This window comes from Poromitra crassiceps (assembly GCF_964638095.1).
Source record: "Poromitra crassiceps genome assembly, chromosome: 1".
Classification (NCBI taxonomy): Eukaryota; Metazoa; Chordata; class Actinopteri; order Beryciformes; family Melamphaidae; genus Poromitra; species Poromitra crassiceps.
Genome location: NC_139623.1, coordinates 80805780 through 80825833, shown reverse-complemented (window position 1 = coordinate 80825833; position 20054 = coordinate 80805780). Strand labels below are relative to the sequence as shown.

Genomic DNA, 20054 nt, shown 5'->3' with positions numbered 1-20054 from the left:
AAGGAGCACGTGCTGCTTTTTCATCTACATTTAAGACATATCACACACACATGCAGAGTAGAAAAAATGGCTTCTCTCCATTCCCTTCTTTCACCCCTAAGCTCTTCTCCCTTTGACCAGACGACACACGGAGAGAGCATTATGTAACTCCAGCTGTTTCCCTGCTCAGTTAAAGCTCTATCAGAGGGAGTCTGCGCCACACTTTTACCCTGGTGGGGAGCGACGCGCCCGGGGGCCAGCAGCTACTGTCTGTCAGCACATTGTATAACAGAGCTCTTTCAACTTACAGCCACGTCTGCTTCATGAATATTCCAGTGGCGGCGGAGGGTATTTGCTTTATTTACACGATGGCCACATTCAATTTACGTCATACTCGTGGGAAACACTATGTGGGAGACAGTAAAGCAGATGGACAATAGCATAATCAATCAATCAATCAAAGAAATGTGTGTGCGCGCGTGGCACACACACACACACACACACACACACACACACACCAATATTACCCTATTAGCAGGCAGCTAATTATAATTATTGTTAACTTAGGCCATGTCCACACGGAGACGGAACCAATCTTTTTTTTTTCGTTTAAGAAAAAAGTTTTCCATAAACACGGAATCCTTTCAAGAAATGTGTGTATCCACATGAAACCACTGAATACCACTGAAACCGCTGTAGTATATATGCCAGGCCGGTAAGTGGCGCTGTAACGCTGCCACCAAGTACACCAAAAACAGAGAATAAGTCAGACAATCTCGTCAATAATGGCATTCAATCACTAGGGGCGCACAGAGTCTATAATGTGTATCTCACTGTAGCGAACAGCTTAAACCCTTGGCTTTGCGGGGTACTATTAGTAGCCTCTGTATCTCAACTCTAGACGAGGTTTGCCATGTCGATGAATAAAATGATTAAACCTACACAGCAAAATCCCTAGTGTTAAAAGTGCTGTGTCAAAATTGTTAGACACTTTGGGAGTTATTTTAACAACAGTGGAGTAAAATACCGCCTAGTGTTGGAGTACATTTCCATAGTCAGCTTTTAATTACACTGGGAAGCCCTGCCCACCTTCTGCTACTCTCCACATTGCAGGACCGCCATTTTCTTCCACGCAAAAGCCCAGGAAGACCTCGGTAAGTTCATTCCCTAAACACATTATTTGTCATTTCAACAGAAGCAGCATGTTAGAATAACTTAATGTTGTTGCTCACCATACTTCAGTTGGTTTTGTATCTTAAAATTCCGAATTTCAACGGGCTAACTAACTAGTATGAGTTGTGCAGCTTAAATGTGCGCGGGCAGCAAGCTAACGCTAGTGTTAGCTAATTAGCGTCAGCTAACCTTAACACTAACATCAAACTGGACAATATCAGCAAGAGGTAACCTAATGTAAATGTTGTTGGCTGAGTTATTGTATTATTTATGTAACGTCCACTGAGTCCAGTAATGTTATAGGGTGCAAAATGGACCTTTTTTTTCCACCCCGGCCTAGCATTAGGCTACCTGGCTGACTAGCGCTAGCAGCAGTAGTCTTTTACTTTGAAAATTGCTGAGTCGTATTCTACATGTTTCCTCAACGTTATGAGTCAGCAATCACATTATTTCAAGGATTAAAATGATTTTGCATCCAAGGCAGCCTGCCTATAATTATTTTCGTGTCTATATTGTAGCCTAGTGGGGTGACGTAGGGATACACCACTAGTGTGGTCACTGACGTAGCGGGTGGGCTGATCCAGCCGGAGAAGAGTCTGTGATTAGGTGAATAAGAAGCACCTGTTGGCGTTCCGCGGCTGCTGGGCGCTTGTTGTTTGCCTCGACGGAGGACTGGAGTCTCGTATGCACTGCTGGGGTAATCTATACATTCAGGCCAGCGAGGCTGCGACAGGCTGTGTGATATTGCTGCTTTATATTCACCGTCATGACGCTGATGTAACGTTACTGATGTGATAAACTATCAGATTCGTCGGGGAGTCCACTTAAATTGGTGCCTTACTTTGAAAATTGCTCGGGGCAAATCTGACTGTGTCTGTAGTTAACTCCATGTAGCTTGACACTGATCAACGCTAACGTTAGCAGGCTGGTCACAATCAGAGCCAGAACGAGTGGTGTTCAGTCATCCACGATGCTTTGAGACGTAAACACGCAGCTCCCAAGAGGACGTTACACTATTTTAGCTTCTGAATCGTGCTGTGAAAAGTCTGATGGAATCACAAGCATTGTCAACGCAGGTAGAGAAACATGATGTGGCACCTTCAGCAAGATTGCATGGTTAAACATGAAGTAGAATTCAACCTTACTGGTCATTTCTGCAAAATAGCTGATACTTTGTCAGCTGTTTGGTGGCTTTAAACAACCTTATTCTCTAATAAAATGAACATAAGTCACCTAAAAGTTGACCAGGGCTGTTCTGTTGAAATGTATGAGCTTGTTATATTGCAAATTAATGCAGTTTTTAACATGAGGAATGTTGTGCTGATCACATTCCTCTCTGCAGGGAGCATGTTGCTTAAAGTGAAACTTGGCGATGAGGTTTTTGGCTGCATGCATTACTTAAAATGCAGTAATTTTATTTCTCTTATAGTGTTTGTTTGAGCCTTTTACGGTAATTCCAGTTTCATTGAATATTAGTTAGTAGACTAATGTGGACTCATTAGATATATCAATGACCTTTCTGTTTACACAAGCTTTTGTGCCTGTTTTCAGCATTTGCAAAGTTTGGTGTCCCAGCTGTAACAGAGGGTGTCAAAGTTTTCCACACTTCGGGGACTGAGTTGGATGATGAATATCAACTGGGGTGCTAAACATCAAATATGAAACAGGTTTGTTTCTTTTGCAGTTATTTGTCATGTGAAGCTTATGTTCATTAGATAAGGGGTGGGTTTATGAAGGAACTGTACATAATGTTTTTTTCTCCAATCATGGTTAGCTGTCTCCACGGTATAATCTGTCTCCAGGGTAGCCTCTCCTGAGCGTCCCAGCGATCACCCCTTGATTCGTTGGACTCCCGGATAGTCAACCTTTCAGAGAGCCCTTCCAGAAAACGCCAGAGGCTGGATACAGAAGCCAAGCAAGTAAGTTGACAAACATGCTTGTTTTGTACGGACGGACCCCAGTAAAAATTGCACCATTGTTTTAGCAGCAATATCTCTTTCCAGAAATCATGACCCGGATACTCATGAAACTGCTCACAATGAGGACTGTGGATTATCTTGGGGTCATGATTTCTGGAAAGACACACAAGAGGTTTTGTTTATTTTTTGGTGCTTTGAACACCACAAGCCGAGTACCATCCAGTTCTTGCATTGGAGAGAAGGCAGACATCTCTACGGCCAATATCTCCCAAACTCATACATCTAACACAAAACAATGCATAAATAGCACTACAGATTTCATGAAAAATATGTATTTTGGATTTAAGGGTGAGCTGTCTCTTTAATGAAGTGTCTGTGTTGTCCTTTCACCCTCCAAGGAGCATTTCTATGATGGCGAGAGTGGCGTTGGGTACCTTGCTTGGAGGATTAAAACGATTCAGAGATGCAGGACTAAAGACAGACAAACAGCATTTGGAGGTAACACTGTAATAATAGTAGAAACATGTATGGAACGAAACGGTGACGAGATAATTTACTGAGTTTCTTCTAAAAAGTTGGTCTAATCCAAGTAACTGAAAATAGGGATGCACCGATCAATCAGCACGTGACCGGAAATGGCCGATTTTCAGCTAATCGGCCTCGACCGGTGACCGGCGCCGGTCAGTCCACATACTGTGCGCCGTTCGGCTTTCCCCTTTTTTTGTTTGGTTAATTACCTGCAGCTGCACGATGCACGCATTCACGTGACGTGTGCGCACCCCAAGCAGCCAAAAGGAAACACACGCCAGCATGTCCTCCTCATTGTGGAAATTTTAGTTTGTCACACACGGAGGGGCAGGGTACGTTGCAGAGTCCCGCTCAGCTGGAGTCCACTCCAGTCTGAGCGGCTCGCTTCACCTCACTGGCCCCTCTTCCCTGACCAGCTGCAGTCCATGTCACTGCTGCCTGCTGCAGATCAGCTGCTGCTGCTATCTGTCAGTCACATTGTAACGTGGATACAGGAGAGGACTATTTTTTCGTATTGCTAATAGAACAACGAACATAATAATAAAAGGCATCGGACCAGTGTGCAAGGTTTTCTGTGTGCGATGATTTTTTTTTCGGATGGCGGATAAAAAAAATAAATGGTTAAAGTGACTGTTCTGCCTGTTCTATCGAATTTCACAAAAATGCAATTATCTGAGCTTTCCTTTTCAGACGCTGAAACCATGCTGTATTCAACTGCTAATGCCTACATAACTACTAACTCTACAAACTAACTCTTTTAGACAGAGAAAGCACACATTCTATTAGTTCTTTTGAGATATTTTGTGTTCACAAACTCCTAGCAGAAAATAATCCTCGGCTCTTGAAAGATGAGCCAGAATCCTCAAAAAACTCCTTGGCAGAAGCTACCTACAGTAAAAAAAAAACTGTTGGCAGTGAATGTGTTAAAGCTGGATTGAGATATTGTATAAAAAAATAGTGGAAGACCTTCTTGTGATGATATAGAACTGCTACATCTTCTGTATTTTGTAAAAATGCTGCTGACATTGCACATGCACTGAATTTTGTTGAAGGGCCACAGAAATTAATTCAAGTGTTTCAAACTTGTGTTGTTACAGGTTGGGACAGTGACCTCATCAGTTTTACTGCTGTTACACCTGATGATTCCACCCACTGCCCAGGGTCAGAAGAGACCAGGAAAGGTGTCGGCATCCCAAGCAGAGAAACATCTTGTGCTCTTCAAGAAGGTTTGTACTTTTCCCTAATTTATGATAGCCTGGTAAAAAAAAAAACATCCTGATCACGTGACCTCAAATTCTGTTTCGCTTACGTATCAGTCTGGACTTCTAGCCACTCAGTGATTTCAGTGGGAGGGAGTACTTGCCTTGACAGACAACTCCTTCAGCCAATCAGCGTTACCAAATCAAGTCGAACGGCGAAAATGTATTTTCCACTGAGAAACTCCCCTGGTGCACACTCTTGTTGGTTAATTGTTATTGAGTCCATTTCAGCCTTAACTACACTTATGGCTGTGTTTACCCTTACTATTGTTAATGCTCATTGCTTCCAGAAACCATACTGTTTGGCCAGCAGAGACCCTGAGTTGCATTGGAATTTTAGGAAATCTCTGTGTATCCTATATGTGACTATACCTAGAGCGAAACAAGATGTGAGATCACGTGGACATTATGTTAGGATGGTTCTTATAGGAAAGGAGAACTTAAACGAAAGACAATGCTGATTTATTTTGCACATGGTCTCACACATCTGAAAAACGTAAACCATTTTGCAGGCTTTCATTTACTTTTACAGTTATTTAGTTGATTTGAGGTCAAAGTTGATGCCAGTGATTTCATTCATGCACAAATGACAACACAAGCAGCAACTTTAACTCAAATCAACTCAATAACTGTCCAAGAAAATGAATGGCTGCTAAACTGTTTACAGTTTTCAGGTATGTGTGAGATCAGGTTCAAAATAAATCAGCATTTTGTTTTTTTCCATTTAATGTCTGGGCTCTGCGCTAATAACATGCAAACTTAATGAAGATGCAAAGGAATATGCAATCGGCTCGCCACAACATGCATCCCAGACAAATCGCCATACATGTCTCTCTCTCTGACCGCAGCTGCACTGTAGACAGTCCGTCCCCGTCGTGGTGGGACCCAGAAAGCTGGCTACGCTCTGCTGCCTCCCAGGCTGAAGCGTGAGCTTCTGTTACAGCTTTCAACCTGGGAGCCAGTCAGGCCAGTCCACAGCCCTGGCCAAGGAGCAGTGACAGCAAGGTCTGCTGGTTAAGGGGCGCGCTGTCCCTGGTGAGAGACGGCACTCCACGGCATAACACTGATATTACAACCATGTAATTCTAATCGTCTGTTTGTGTTGTTTGTCTTCTCAGACCGGAACAAACATCCAAGAGCATCTTGATGCCATCACTAGTGCTCAACCCTATCTCCTGGCTGTTGGACCTCAGAAGAATGCAATCCGCCAGTTCTTCATCATCCTTGACAAGAATGACACACCTTACAGGTCAACCTCTTCCCTTGCTGCTGTGGATGAACTGTTTGAGGCACATTTTGTCTTTGGCACAACAGACAACACCATGCTCCACAACATGTTCACATTCATCCAGACCACAGTGTACAATGTTGATGTTTGCGAAGTCAAGCAGAGTTCCCGTGTTGCTGAAGTCCGGGCAAGGCTGCTTAGGAATGAAGTGTTCTGTTTGTCATGCTGAGTTAACTAGTTCAAATGCGCTTGTTAGGCATTTCCGGTTAGTTCATGGTTATTTGGATGGAAGAAATCTTTGCCTTCAATGTGTTCAGACTGGATGCGGCCGTGTGACTGTTTGGTACTTTTTCTGGTTTTAGGAAACATTTAAACACCAAACATACAGACTGTTGACCAACAGATTGACACTGATGTTAATTTAAGCAGTGTAGACCTAGATGATCTAGGAGAGGTGGTGACTGCTAATGTAGATGAGACAGCCATAACATCTGGACTGTTGTCAAAGACGAATATTCATTTGTGTGCTCTATTCCATGCACAGGACATAGAGTGTTATGGTTTAATTTGATACTTAAGGCCACTTGTTAATGATTTGAAAGTACTCGCTCAAGAGCGGGACTTCAAATTCCCATGTTTAAACACATGATTTGTGCTACTATTATTCAGGTCACTGTGGAAAATATAGGTTTGCATGGTCTGTTTGGCTTTGTGGAGTCATTTGGGGCTCGATGTTGCTGTCGTTTCTGTCTCCTTGAGAAGCATTGTTTGAAGATGATCCGGAAGTTGTACTAAGAACTATCGATATGCACACACAGCACTGTCAAACTATGCAAACAGATCCTACACTATGTATATTGTGTGAAACACACTTGTCTGTTAAATTCACTTTAGTAATTCCACACAGCCAACAGTTTTTCTGTAGACATAATGCATGCTGTTTTAGAGGGGGTCCCTCCGTTTGAGCTGAAACTTTTTCTGCAGTACATTCAGGGCAACTTCCTAAATGCTGAACAACTGGCTGGTAGAATACATGCTTTTGACTGTTTACAACCAGCAGCCAAACCGTCCACCAAGAGTAAAGTTGTTGGATGGAAGTAATGATTTGGAAATGAATGCCATACAGTCTTGGTGCTTATTGCGCAATATGCCTTTGTTATTTGATTCAGACAGATGATAAGTTGGTATCTTCTACTTTTGCTTTTCAATAAATGAAGACATTGACATAATGAATTGTGTTTGTTTGTTTTTTCACATTACATGCAAATTTTAAAGTATAGTAGTAGATTTAGATATACACTGACAGGAGTTAATTAAAAATCAACACTTGGAATAACTCCCACAAGGAGTAAATACAATAAGAGTTAATTTGTATTCACACTGGTGAGAGTAAGCTTTAAATTAACACTCAGTGTTAACCACTTCTAACATTGATGGAGAGTTAAATTAAGATTAACTCTCGGAGTGAACTAAAAGTAACACTATGGGTGTTAATTACCTCATAGTGTAATATTTTATTAACACTGTTCAGTGTTGTGCAGGGTGATGCAGTGTTAAATTTGGACTCTTTCTAGAGTTGAATTAACTCTGAAATATCAACACTATGTCAAGAGTAACTTTAACACCCTGTGGTGTGGGACCATATGTTATCCGAGCCAGTGTTAAAAATAACTCTTTAAGTGTTGATTTAACACTGCAAATTTTACTGTGTATCCACCTTATTTTTGAATGCTCCACTGTACAAATAATTGTGGGTACAAGTTCCGGTTTAACGTGACTTATTGTTGCAGCTTGCCATTTCCTTTGTTATACTCTTTGGCTGCAGAGCCGAATTATAAACCGGAAACTGGAGTACGTTATAAAAGTTATAAATATAGTCACGTTATAAACAACTAACCAACGCTGGTAGGGATGGGGCCGATCCGATCCAATATAATCGGGTGCCGATTTGGCACTAATTCACGGATCGGATCTGGATTTCTTTTTTTTATTCCAGCGCGGGCGGCACAGGGGGCGCTGGCCGTAATTTGCCTATGTATAATAGTATCCTTCTTTGCCTTGTATATTTTCTTAATTTTGTCTGCTTTTTGCAAGGTATATATTTTTTTTAAATCTTTAATTGGCCAAATCTTTGCCTATACTGTATATTCAAGAAAAATATTGGTATCGGCATAATATCGGTATCGGCAGATATCCAAATTCAGGTATCGGAATCGGATCGGAAATGAAAAAAGTGGATCGGTGCATCCCTAAACGCTGGGAGTCCATATGGAAACAGTGTTACTCGAAATGGTTAAAAGTTAAATCAATTTGGTCATTTAGTGGCGTTTTACTGCCATGTAACATAGCTAGCTAGCCGCTAACATTAGCCACAGTAGGCTGCGCACTGCGCTCTTAATATTGACGAGATTTTTGCCAAGCTGGACCTGATTAGTGATTTGCTCCGTTCGCCCAGACGGGTGTCAAGCTGTCAGCAACAAGGCTGGGAGGATCACACCGGAAGAAAAACCCAGAGGCATCATGGCCGCTAGAAATAAGGTGGATACCGGAAAAATACAGATCTGTTCAGCATGGCTGATGGTCTCCCTGTAGCCTACAATATAGAACGTTAACTATCGGTGACATTCCCGATACCATCCACTTCCATGATCTTTAGACATATGTTGCAAACACATCCCAGCGTATTGGCCGCTCCTGCACATCACAGCACAGGCTAAATGATGCAACATGAATATACATTATATAAAGTCATGGCATAAATGTGTTTTTATTGAAAAAGTGGTGTCAAGTAAGCTAAAGTTGTTGATGATCACTTCTTCATCTCCTCATGCATAGCTGTCCCGTCAGTTTACACTTAAGCAATATATCACGAGAGCAAGTGTGTTGTGGTGAATATATCCCCCTGATCAGTTGTTATCCCACGAGGCCGCAGGCCGAGTGGGATAACAACTGAGCAGGGGGATATATTCCACAACACACGCTGCTCGAGTGCTATATTGCTTTTATAAAAGGGTTCCAAGTATAATAATATAATAATAATAACACTATAAGTCCGACTGGCATGGTATTCTGAGAGTCAGTTGAAACACTACTGTAAGGCGGGACCTCTAGCAAGAAGATAGACGTGCGGGTGATTTGATTGGATCGTTCTGGAGACTGAAGTCGACATTGGCCAATCCTGGCGCTTGCTGCGAACCTGAGAGCTTTTTGCAAAGTCCGACACGCTGTACCAAGTAACGTTACGTCTTATTTAGAGATGCGGGGTTAAGAGTGAGGGCGCGCGAGAGAGGGGTTAAGACATTAGCCCGCGTCTATTCTTGTACAAAACATCATTTTCTGCGAAGTATTAGTAAAGTTATAAGCGAAGATCGATTCACAAGGATCTGAAAGGTGTCTCCGCCATTTTGTTTTCAAAGCCTTTTAGTAAGAGAGTTGCGCCATCATGCGTCCATAATGACTCATTGTACAAAGACTTGAAGCAGTAGTGACCCTGGCATTCTCAGGGCTTGCCCGACACCAACTAACGTTACGGGGTTAAATGCGGGGTTAAATGCGGAGTTAACAGCCTTTCTTTTGCAAAGAAGACATTAGCCCGCATCTATTCTTGTACAAAACATCATTTTCTGCGAAGTATTAGTAAAGTTATAAGCGAAGATCGATTCACAAGGATCTGACAGCTGTCTCCGCCATTTTTTTTTCTACGTTGTCATTTGAGGTAAGCCTTATTATTACTCTCTTAGTAAGAGAGTTGCCATGGCAACCAATAACCCATGGCCATGGGTTATTGAACTCGGTTACTGGAATTATACAATGGCTGTGAACCAATCAGATTGCTTGATTTGAGAGAGCCATTTTATAATATCAAATAATGATGAACACATGATGTGGCCCTTCATCATTTGCCTATGTACAGTATTACACTGTGAAGAAATGATGATACAATGATGACATATGATTTGCCTACAGTATGTACAGTATGTCTTATCTCTCAACGGCCTGCTGGCACAATGGTGAAAGTATCTTCCTTCTTCAACCTACATGCTTTTTTTTAAACTGTTTCAACTCAGTATTGCTCACCTTCAAATATGTTTTATGAACACAACATAAGTACAGATGAACTTGCACTCCTTCCCCTGCACCCCCCACCTCTCCTTCTCTGCTCTCTCCTCCCCTCTGTCCTCTCGGGGGGGGGGGGGGAGGAGGGGGCGGAGAGGTCTGTTCCCTCCCCCGCCTCCTCCTCCCGCGTTCCCCCTGCACCCTCCCACCTCTCCTTCTCTGTTCTCTCCTCCTCTCCCCCTGCACTCCTTCCCCTGCACCCTCCCACCTCTCCTTCTCTGTTCTCTCCTCCTCTCTGCCCTCTCTGGGGGGGGGGGGGGGGATGTGGGACGCTCCCCCTGCTTCTCTACCCTGGCTCTCCCTCCCCTGCACCCCTATCTCTCCTTCTCTCCTCCTCCACATTCCTATCTTCTCCCCACCTCCCCCCTCTCCTCCGTCTATATTGCTCATTCTCTCCCCACCTCCTCCCTCCCCCTGCTCTCTTCTCCCCCACACCTCCCCTCCCTTCCCCTCTCCTGCTCTCTCCTCTTGCTCCTCCCCACCTCCTATACCCTCCCCACCCCATCACTCTCTCACATTCCCCCTGCTATTCTCCCTTCTCCTGCGCTCTCCTCTGCTCTCCCCTCATTCCTATATTTTCTATATTATCAATTGTTCAAATGTTATCTTTATTCTGTATATTCTTGTTACTGTGTGTTAGCTAGAATTAGCTAGACATACTTTCTGTGAAGCCCTCTGAGACATGCTTGTGAATTAGGGCTATATAAATAAACTTGACTTGACTTGAAGTCACTCCTGTACTGTGTCCTTGACGTCGCGGTGCCGTTTTTGAGATGGTTTGAGATGTCAATAATGGCATTCAACCACTAGGGGCGCACATAGTCCATAATGTGTATCTCACTGTTAGACTCAGCTCTCAGTCTTAATCCGTTTCACTACTGTAAGACTGAGAATATTACTATTTAAATCTTTTCATAACGTTAGGTGGTGCTGTTGGAAGCCTTGCATCGGAGAACCAATTATGTGCTGTGGGCGGGCCTGCTTTCTGGGGGGCAGTGATGCTCATGCAGAACCGGTGTCTCGCAAAACATTGCCGCGTTTGCGGAGCAACATATTAATCACTTAGAAACAAACATAACCTGTTAATAGGACGTGTTTCATCCGGCCCCGGCGGCTAGAGGTATTTCCCCCAGCGATAAGCCCGACTCCCGAGGCTAACGTTACAGAGCCTGCTGATGACCTCACAGCGCTTCACAGTCGCAAGCGGACCACTTCCGGGTAGGAAAAATTATTGTAAAATAAACAACAGGTATAAACTCTCTTTGCAGCACATCAGTGTCTTGCTCTATATTGGAACTATGAAACATTGCATTGCCGCTACCAAATAAAATTCTAATAATAAATGTAGGCGTGTCTGCTGCCAGCCGTTCTCGCCGGGCTCTGAACCAGATTTGGAACAGTAAATTCCCAGACGTTTGGTGGTTAGGTGGTGCTGTTGGCGCCGCTCACCAAACGTCTGGAAACCGAGACTATCTCACTGTAGTGAGCAGCTTAAACCCTTGGCTTTGCGGGGTCCTATAGCCTGGCTATTAGAGCACCGCAGGTATCAGTCCAGAAGTAGCATGAAATGTTTAATGCAGCTTATTTTTAATATATTGTTGAGAGAGCGGATGTTTCAATTGATTTTATATGGACAGCACTCTACACACACACAAACACGGACTTGAAGCAGCAATTGGACCTTCTTTCTTCTAAGGTAAGGAAATCCACTCGATTGGAAAATGTAGCTAGTTCTGTTATTATCGTCAATGGCAATGTGGCTTCCCCGAGTTTTGCATGCATGCCTATTGCATGACGATTGCGTTACATGTGTGTAGTAGAAAGTAGCCTATAACTTTATATCGGTAACATATGTCGCTGGTCCGACCTCCCCTTAGTCCGACCACTTAATGTTCCGACCTATAGGCTATATTAAGCGCAAATTATGCTCACGCGAAATCGCCGGCCCTGACTGCGCCGAGGGGGTCGCCGCAGCTGGGCGTCCTATCGGCGCAGCTCGGCGGAGGGGGCGTGCAGCTCCTCGAAAATGTGACTCTGCGGCGTCAACTCCTTGTTGTGAGGAATGAGGAAATGCCATTTCCTCATTTTAACAGTGCTTGTCCCTCATCTAGCAAAGCCTTCTGCAGGCTCACCGGAATGAGTTTTGAAAATGGAGGGACAATAAAATGTCCCCCCACCGACATGATTGCAAGTTCTTGGTAAACGACACGATAACGTTTTGAACGTGTACCGCAGCCAACGCGCTGAGTTAACGTTAGAGTATGCACAGTCTCTCTGTTGCCGCTGGTCGGCGGCAAGGCTCCAAGTCGAGGGTGCGCAGAACCCTGCCAGCGCCTTTAGGCTAGATAAAAGTAAACTGTGTTAAATAAACACATTTACAGCAAATAAACACATCCCACACCACACATTGGCATCGCCCCGGGATCTTAAAATATTATGCACAAACTTGCCAACACGGTCTCTAAAGTTGCTTTAAAATGTTATGCTCAAGATTGCCCATCACAGTCTCCAAAGTTCCCAGGCATGCTTATAACTCGTTCTATTTGCGTGTTGTATATATACCCCTTGTAAAAATGTGCTTTACAGTTAGGGTGTTAATTCATATAGTAATTTATTTTATTTTATTTTGTCCAACATTTAAATATTCCAGAATTGCACTACAGTATGTGGTAAAATATATATCATTACTATCTACCACTTATTTAGGTTGATTTGGTTGCTTTCTTGTGAAGTTATGAAATGCCCCATTGTATCTTGGGACATGTATGCAAATTTATGTGTGTCCATCACTGTCTGCGCAGTGCGCACTGGGTCGGTCAGTAGTGACTTAAAGATAATCACATAACTGCAATTGCTTCAGCTTCAATTTACACATTATTATTATTAACACAAGCATACACAAGTTAACACAAGTTATGCACTTTTCCGAGTGCAATCTAGTTTTAGCTGGTACTATACTGTTAAAACTAGCTGTTGGAAACAACTTTAAAAAGTGGACCTCGTTGGCTTTGAGATAAATGTCACATTAACAGCATGGAGTAGCTGACTGCTAACATTATCTGACATTAAGGACAGGTAAACAGCCTTCTTGGGTAATTTGGCCTCCAGCTCTGCTCACCTGTCAGCCATACTTATGGACCATTTGAATTATTTATGTCCAAAGGCCGGTTGAGTTTGCCTCCGTTTACATTCACTGGCTTTCGGATAAGGCTTCCCACCTTATTAAATATAGCGAGCCACTGCTGTTTCTAGAAAGGACATGTGATTTGATGGTGCGTTCAGTGTAGGACTGCACGGACAGCATGTGAGAGTAAGATGTTCACAAATCAGAGTGGCACACAGCGCACACAAAAAAAGTAGTGGTGGGACTCAATTAAAAAAAGTTAATCTAATTAATTAGAGGCTTTGTAATGAATTAATCTAAATTAATCGCATTTTATTCGCATATCAATATTTGACACAAGAAGCAAATTTTTTCAATTCAAATGGATTTTGGTATATGGGTGAATCAGTGAATAGGTAGTAGTAGTAGTAGTAGTAGTAGTAGTAGTACTTTACTTGGCACATAGCCGTCAGTAGACTGAATTAATGACCAATTTACAGGGTAAAAAGCAAACATGAACACAGGTTAAAATGCACAATTGGCACAGGTTAAAATGCAGACATCAGCACATAGCTTCACTAACTAAAATAGAACTTTCAGTCATAAACAAAAGGATACCAGACCAACAGGACATGTTATGGGGTATGGAGGAGGTTCAGGAGTCTAGTAAGGTATGGTATGGGAGAGTTCTGATCACGATGTGTTTTTGTGAGGGGATTGTTCCGTTAGAACAGACAATACATATTGCTGTATTTTAGGGCTGCACGATATTGGAAAAAACTGGCATTGCAATATTCTTTTATTCTGCGATATATATTGCGATATGAAAAAATACAGGAATTTTCACCAAAAGACTTGCATACTGTAGGTCTATCAAGCCTTGCCCGTTTAAGAAGGTGGCCTAGTGGGTAACCTGCATGGTTGACATAGTAGGAGAGTGTGTTTTTAGCTGCAGTTGCAGGATGCTAAGTGAGTAAAGGTACTTTACTTAGTAGGAAAAGAGCTTAGAACGTAACAGAGAGGGCATGCATTACTGTAGGCTATGAGTTAATTTGCCTTACTTGACATTGCATGCTCTGTGATGTGACTATTGCACATGTGCACATTGCGATGACGATGCTGAAACGATATATTGTGCAGCCCTACTGTATTTGCACTTATGAGATGTGAACTTACTCATCTTGGCTCTGAACCCCGTCATCTGGTCAAGTGTGGGTTGGCGACTCTGCTTGCTCGTATTAGGACTAACGTTAGCATGATCAGCGGCTAAGTTAACGTTACATGTAGCTCTGGCTTCCACGCTAGCTGCAACATGTTTAGCATTGAGGTGATAACGGAGGCTTGAAGTGCTGATATGCAAATGTTTGTCGTTATAGCGCACTTCCCACATGTGGGGCTTTGTTGTCTGATGTCACTCAATGCACGTTGTGCATCGGTATGATTGGTATGCCTGGAATTCGTCCACTGAGAAACGTTCTGTGGTCTCTGGAGTGCAAAAATAAAATTAAAATGGGTAAAAAAATGTAACGCGTTATTTTTTCTGTAATTAATTAATCAAAATGAACGCGTTAAAGTCCCAGCCCTAAAAAAAACGGTAAAGAAAATAACACATGGGTGCAATTTTGTCTCGTTTGCCTCGGAACCCAGCAGCATGCATCCTCCAAATGAGCGGAGTCATTTTATTGACCTTATAGAACAAAATAAAGTGGATGATTAGCTGGCATTGATCCGAGTCCTCCCGCGATACCCCGTGACATTTCCTCCCTTATTTTATTCTTTGCATTGCCCTTTTCTTTTTTTCTTTCCATTCTTTCTTTTTTTTTTCTGTCGACGCCCCACAGCCGAGTGAGTGAGCACAGCGGGGAAGGGCTAATGTGACCGCGCTAATGCAGCCCTTCATCTTCCAACTCCGGCCCTGGTTTCCCTGTCAGCAATACGGGCTGTGTGTGTGTGAAAAACATATATATGGATTTACTTGCAAATGGAAATGGAAAAATATAGGCCGGGGAGAAAAAAACACGAAACGGGAGCTCCCCCACACCCACCCCGGTCGACTTGAGGGAGCCCGGGCCCCTGGTACTTTACAGATTAGAAGATCAGTCCTCCCAGCACCTCCCCTCCGGGCTGAGCTGAACAGAGCTGTGGAGGAAACCTTTTATTCAGATCTTCTCTCTCTGCCAGCCTTTCCATCCCAGAGCTGCGGATGCTCGATCCTCTCTCTGAACCGCCTCCCAAATACAGGCTTTTCTGCTGTAATGCAGACTCAATCTCTAATTACATTTTTGGGCTTGAGTAGCAGAAGTCATAATTATGGCACCTTTTATTATGCAAATTAATTGACTGATTTCAAAGAATTAATTACCTCATGTCCCAAGTTTGATTAGCAAATGTGTGTTTTCGCTTCCATTTTGTTTTTGTGTTTGGATTTGATTTATTTATTTATATTGTAGGATAACGAGGAAACAAAAGGTGGTACAGATGCAACACGCTGGCTGAATGTGAAAATGAATGGAATATTTCCGAAGGGAAACAGATGAGTTTTCGGGACAAGGCTTTCAGTCAATCATGTATGACCGGTTGATTTCTTAAGAGCTGTTGACTGGATTTGAGGCCCGAAAGCTTCTGCTCTGAGCGCGCGCGTCGACTGCCCCGTGTATTCAAATAGAGTTGTATCACCGAAAACCTCCTTGACATCTTCAAAGTTCACCCACCTCCAAAAAGCGTGAAAGGAGTGGTTCTAATCCCCGAAGCCTTAGCTTCAACTCAGTGCCTCCGGTTCATCTCCACCAGGAGTCTAAACAAAAGCCTGGCAAATGAAATGCATGGGCAGCACAATGTGAGCCACCTGAATAGACGACTGAAATGAAGTCGCTAACAAAGCCACGGGTCCCAGCAAAGCTCTGAGGCCCGATTTGCCTTCCTGAATGAGAAAAGTCTGAAAGCTTTGAAAAAGCTAGTCCCTTGACTCATACCGTGACTCACCTGCAGGGGGGGAAAACACAGACGGGGCCCTATCTTCCCCCTGGCCTTAGGCGCTAAACTGGCGTTAAACGCAAAAAAAACACGCTTTGCGTCATGTTTTTAGGCCCCGAAATACGCTTTATGCCGAAGAGGCGTGGCGCAGTGCCAGAATAGGCCAGAATGGGCGTTTCGGCCTTAAACGCTATCTTCCCCACTGGCGTTAATTTAGTGCTTAGCGCTTTTAGTGCTTTGCGCTTATTCGGTGGGCCGACTCCCCTACCAAATGCCACACACAGACACACATGTGCATCTCCCAGCATGCATCGAGGCTTAATACATTTCGACAAGGAAAAGCAACCAAATGAGCCTAAGTAGGCTAAGTGGTAGATAGAAATAATATTTATGTTAACACAACATGCAATTCTAGAACATTTCAATATTGGACAAAATAAAACATAAAAATCAAAACACAACCCTATGTGAGTTTGAGTTTGAGTTTTTATTAGGATCTCTTTTAGCCAAAGGCTACTCTTCCAAGAGTCCTGACACATTAAACATACAACACATCATATCAAATACCATAAAAACATAACAACATACCCTACAACATTACGTTACAACATATCAATACATTTCCTTGTACACAGTTGTACAATATAATAAAAATACAAAAATACAAAAAGATATACAAACACCTTATCTAATTTCCTGATATAAACCTACCCTATACCATCCTACAGTAATTAGTCCCAATGCCCATCTAAAAAGGTCTTAACATACTTCCTAAAATCTCTTCTAGATACAATTCTGATAGATGCCGGTAGCCTATTCCACAAAGTTATTGCACGATAGGAGAATTTACGTTGACCGCTTAAGTGCTTAAAGTTTGGAGTGACATAGTCAGATGACAATGCAGTTCTAGTATTAATTGAATGTCTGTTCCTCACCAAGTGAAACCTGTCAATAATCAGTTTTGGCCTTCTCTTTATTTGCATATTATAAAATAAATTGAGAGAAGACCTATCAATTGTATCTCTAACTGATGACCAGCAGAGGGCATTATGACGCTCAACAATTGGAGTATCATATGAACATTTTAATATAATTCTAGCTGCTTTATTTTGCGCTATCTGAAGCCTCTTAATCTCTCCCTTTCTAGCGCTTCCCCAAACCTCTGCACAATATGACATTTGGCTTCCTATAAGTGCATGTGCTACTTGTTTTAATATATACAATGGGAGATATTTTGACACTCTACGTATCATACATGCAGTTCCAGTAATCTTCTTGCATAAATGGGAAATATGAGATGTCCATGACAAACATTCATCCAGCTGTATTCCAAGTAGTTTGTTCTCCTTCACCTGCTCTATATTTACTCCGTCTGCAGTGAGTTGTAGAGGGGACTCCTGTATCTATCTTTTGTGAAACATATATGTAATCCAGGTGGCATATATATCCGTCGCAAATACAACGTGGTATAGACGAGTAACATGGTTGTACTGTGATACTTTTTCAACAAAAACACATTTATGCCATGACTTTACATAATGTAGGCTATAGCTATAGCAAGGGGCGGCTTTAGCTCAGGAGGTAGAGCGGGTCGGCCAATGACGCAAGGGTTGGCGGCTCGATCCCCGCTCCCTCCCAGCTGCTGTCGTTGTGTCCTTGGGCAAGACACTTAACCCTCCTTGCTCCCGATGGTGTGTAGGCACCCTGCGTGGCAGCCTGCCGCCATCGGTGTATGAATGGGTGAATGTAGACTATCTACTGATTGTAAAGCGCTTTGGATAAAAGCGCTATATAAATGCAGACCATTTACCATTTACCATATATTTATGTGCATCATTTAGCTTGTGCTGTGATGTGCAGGAGCAGCAGGTAGCCTACAAGTTATACAACTATACCTGCCCTGAATGAGCCGAGTGGGGGTGCTTGTTCACTATTGTGAAAGTTATGTGTTTACAACATAAAGATCATGGAATTGGATGGCATCAGGAATGTCACCGATAGTTAACGTTCTATATTGTAGGCTACAGGGCGACCGCATCAGCCCTGCTGAACAGATCTGTATTTGCCTGGCTGTAGGTTGAATTGTTTTATTCAGACTATGATCTGTGATGTGCTGAGATATCCAAATTGGCATGAAGAAATGACAGCATGCAGCCGCAACCCGGACTGGATCAGGTGGATCGGAGCTTCGAAAGGAAGAATGTCATTGCGTAATTGCAGTTCACCAATGACCACAGAACACAATAATTATACGCCTAAAAGGCGTGGTTAAATGGTTATGGCCGGGTTTAGCGCCGAGGGGAAAATAGGGACTGCGCTTGACCACGCCCACTACTAGCGCTAGGCCTGGCGTTAAACGCTATTTTAAGGCGAGGGGGGAAATAGGGCCCATGCTCCCCATTGTTCTCTGCTCATTATCACCAGATTGGAACCACCACAAGAATTGCCAATTTAATTGCTGCTGTTAAATCGTACAGAGGCCAGTCATATAAGACCCATTGAGTTCAAATTCAATGAACTGCTGTCTTCAATGACTGAGCCGGTGGACAAGGTCAGCATTCAAAGGCTCCGTAATAAGGCATGTTTCAAAGGCCGGACTAGGTGAGCGTGAACATAACAGATTAACATCCAGCCTAACCATAACTCTCTCAGCCATACGTCCACATGACAGATTAACATCCATCCTAACCCTAACTCTCTCAGCCATACGTCCACATGACAGATTAACATCCATCCTAACCCTAACTCTCTCAGCCATACGTCCACATGACAGATTAACATCCAGCCTAACCCTAACTCTCAGCCATATGTCCACATGACAGATTAACATCCTGCCTAACCCTAACCCTAACTCTCAGCCATACCTCCACATGACAGATTAACATCCAGCCTAACCCTAACCCTCAGCCATACGTCCACATGACAGATTAACATCCAGCCTAACCCTAACTCTCAGCCATATGTCCACATGACAGATTAACATCCAGCCTAACCCTAACTCTCAGCCATACATCCACATGACAGATTAACATCCAGCCTAACCCTAACAGCCATACGTCCACATGACAGATTAACATCCAGCCTAACCCTAACCCTATCAGCCATATGTCCACATGACAGATTAACATCCAGCCTAACCCTAACCCTAACTCTCAGCCATACGTCCACATGACAGATTAACATCCAGCCTAACCCTAACTCTCAGCCATACGTCCACATGACAGATTAACATCCAGCCTAACCCTAACTCTCTCAGCCATACGTCCACATGACAGATTAACATCCATCCTAACCCTAACTCTCAGCCATACATCCACATGACAGATTAACATCCAGCCTAACCCTAACTCTCTCAGCCATACGTCCACATGACAGATTAACATCCAGCCTTTTGGGTTTGTTTTGCAATAAACCTGCAGTTGTCATTGACAGGTCTAATTACTAGGGCAGCAGCTATACTAACAGGATACATTCCCACAGAACAGAACTCTCATTTTGTCTGACGTGCATTTAAATTCTTCCTTCCTATGGAAGATAACAGGAGCATAGGAATAGCAATTAAATGCCGCTCAACCTTGGTGAGATTAAACTCCTGAAGAAGGCAGCCAATAAGAGGTGGGTTATTGCCTCTGAGGAGTGAGAGGAAAGACAATGTGCTGGAAAATGAGGATGTAGCAACGCCTGCACAGGATATAAAGCATAACGCCTGCACAGGTTAGAAAGCATAACGCCTGCACAGGATATAAAGCATAACGCCTGCACAGGATAGAAAGCAT

At 43.1% G+C, this 20054-nt stretch overlaps 2 protein-coding genes across 2 annotated transcripts in view; one reads left to right on the top strand and one right to left on the bottom strand.

Annotated features, from left to right (window-relative positions):
• cadm1a (cell adhesion molecule 1a) overlaps positions 1–20054 on the bottom strand; it is a gene marked incomplete at both ends in the record, with an annotated part of 848087 nt that overhangs the window by 769917 nt on the left and 58116 nt on the right. The window lies entirely within an intron of this gene.
• On the top strand, positions 1070–6423 carry LOC310787832 (uncharacterized protein). Its single transcript, XM_083649302.1, has 6 exons — positions 1070–1133; positions 2704–2819; positions 2927–3071; positions 3470–3569; positions 4697–4825; positions 5977–6423. The coding sequence occupies exons 4-6, from the start codon at positions 3480–3482 to the stop codon at positions 6313–6315; spliced, it is 558 nt and encodes a 185-aa protein (XP_083505428.1). The 5' UTR covers positions 1070–1133; positions 2704–2819; positions 2927–3071; positions 3470–3479; the 3' UTR covers positions 6316–6423.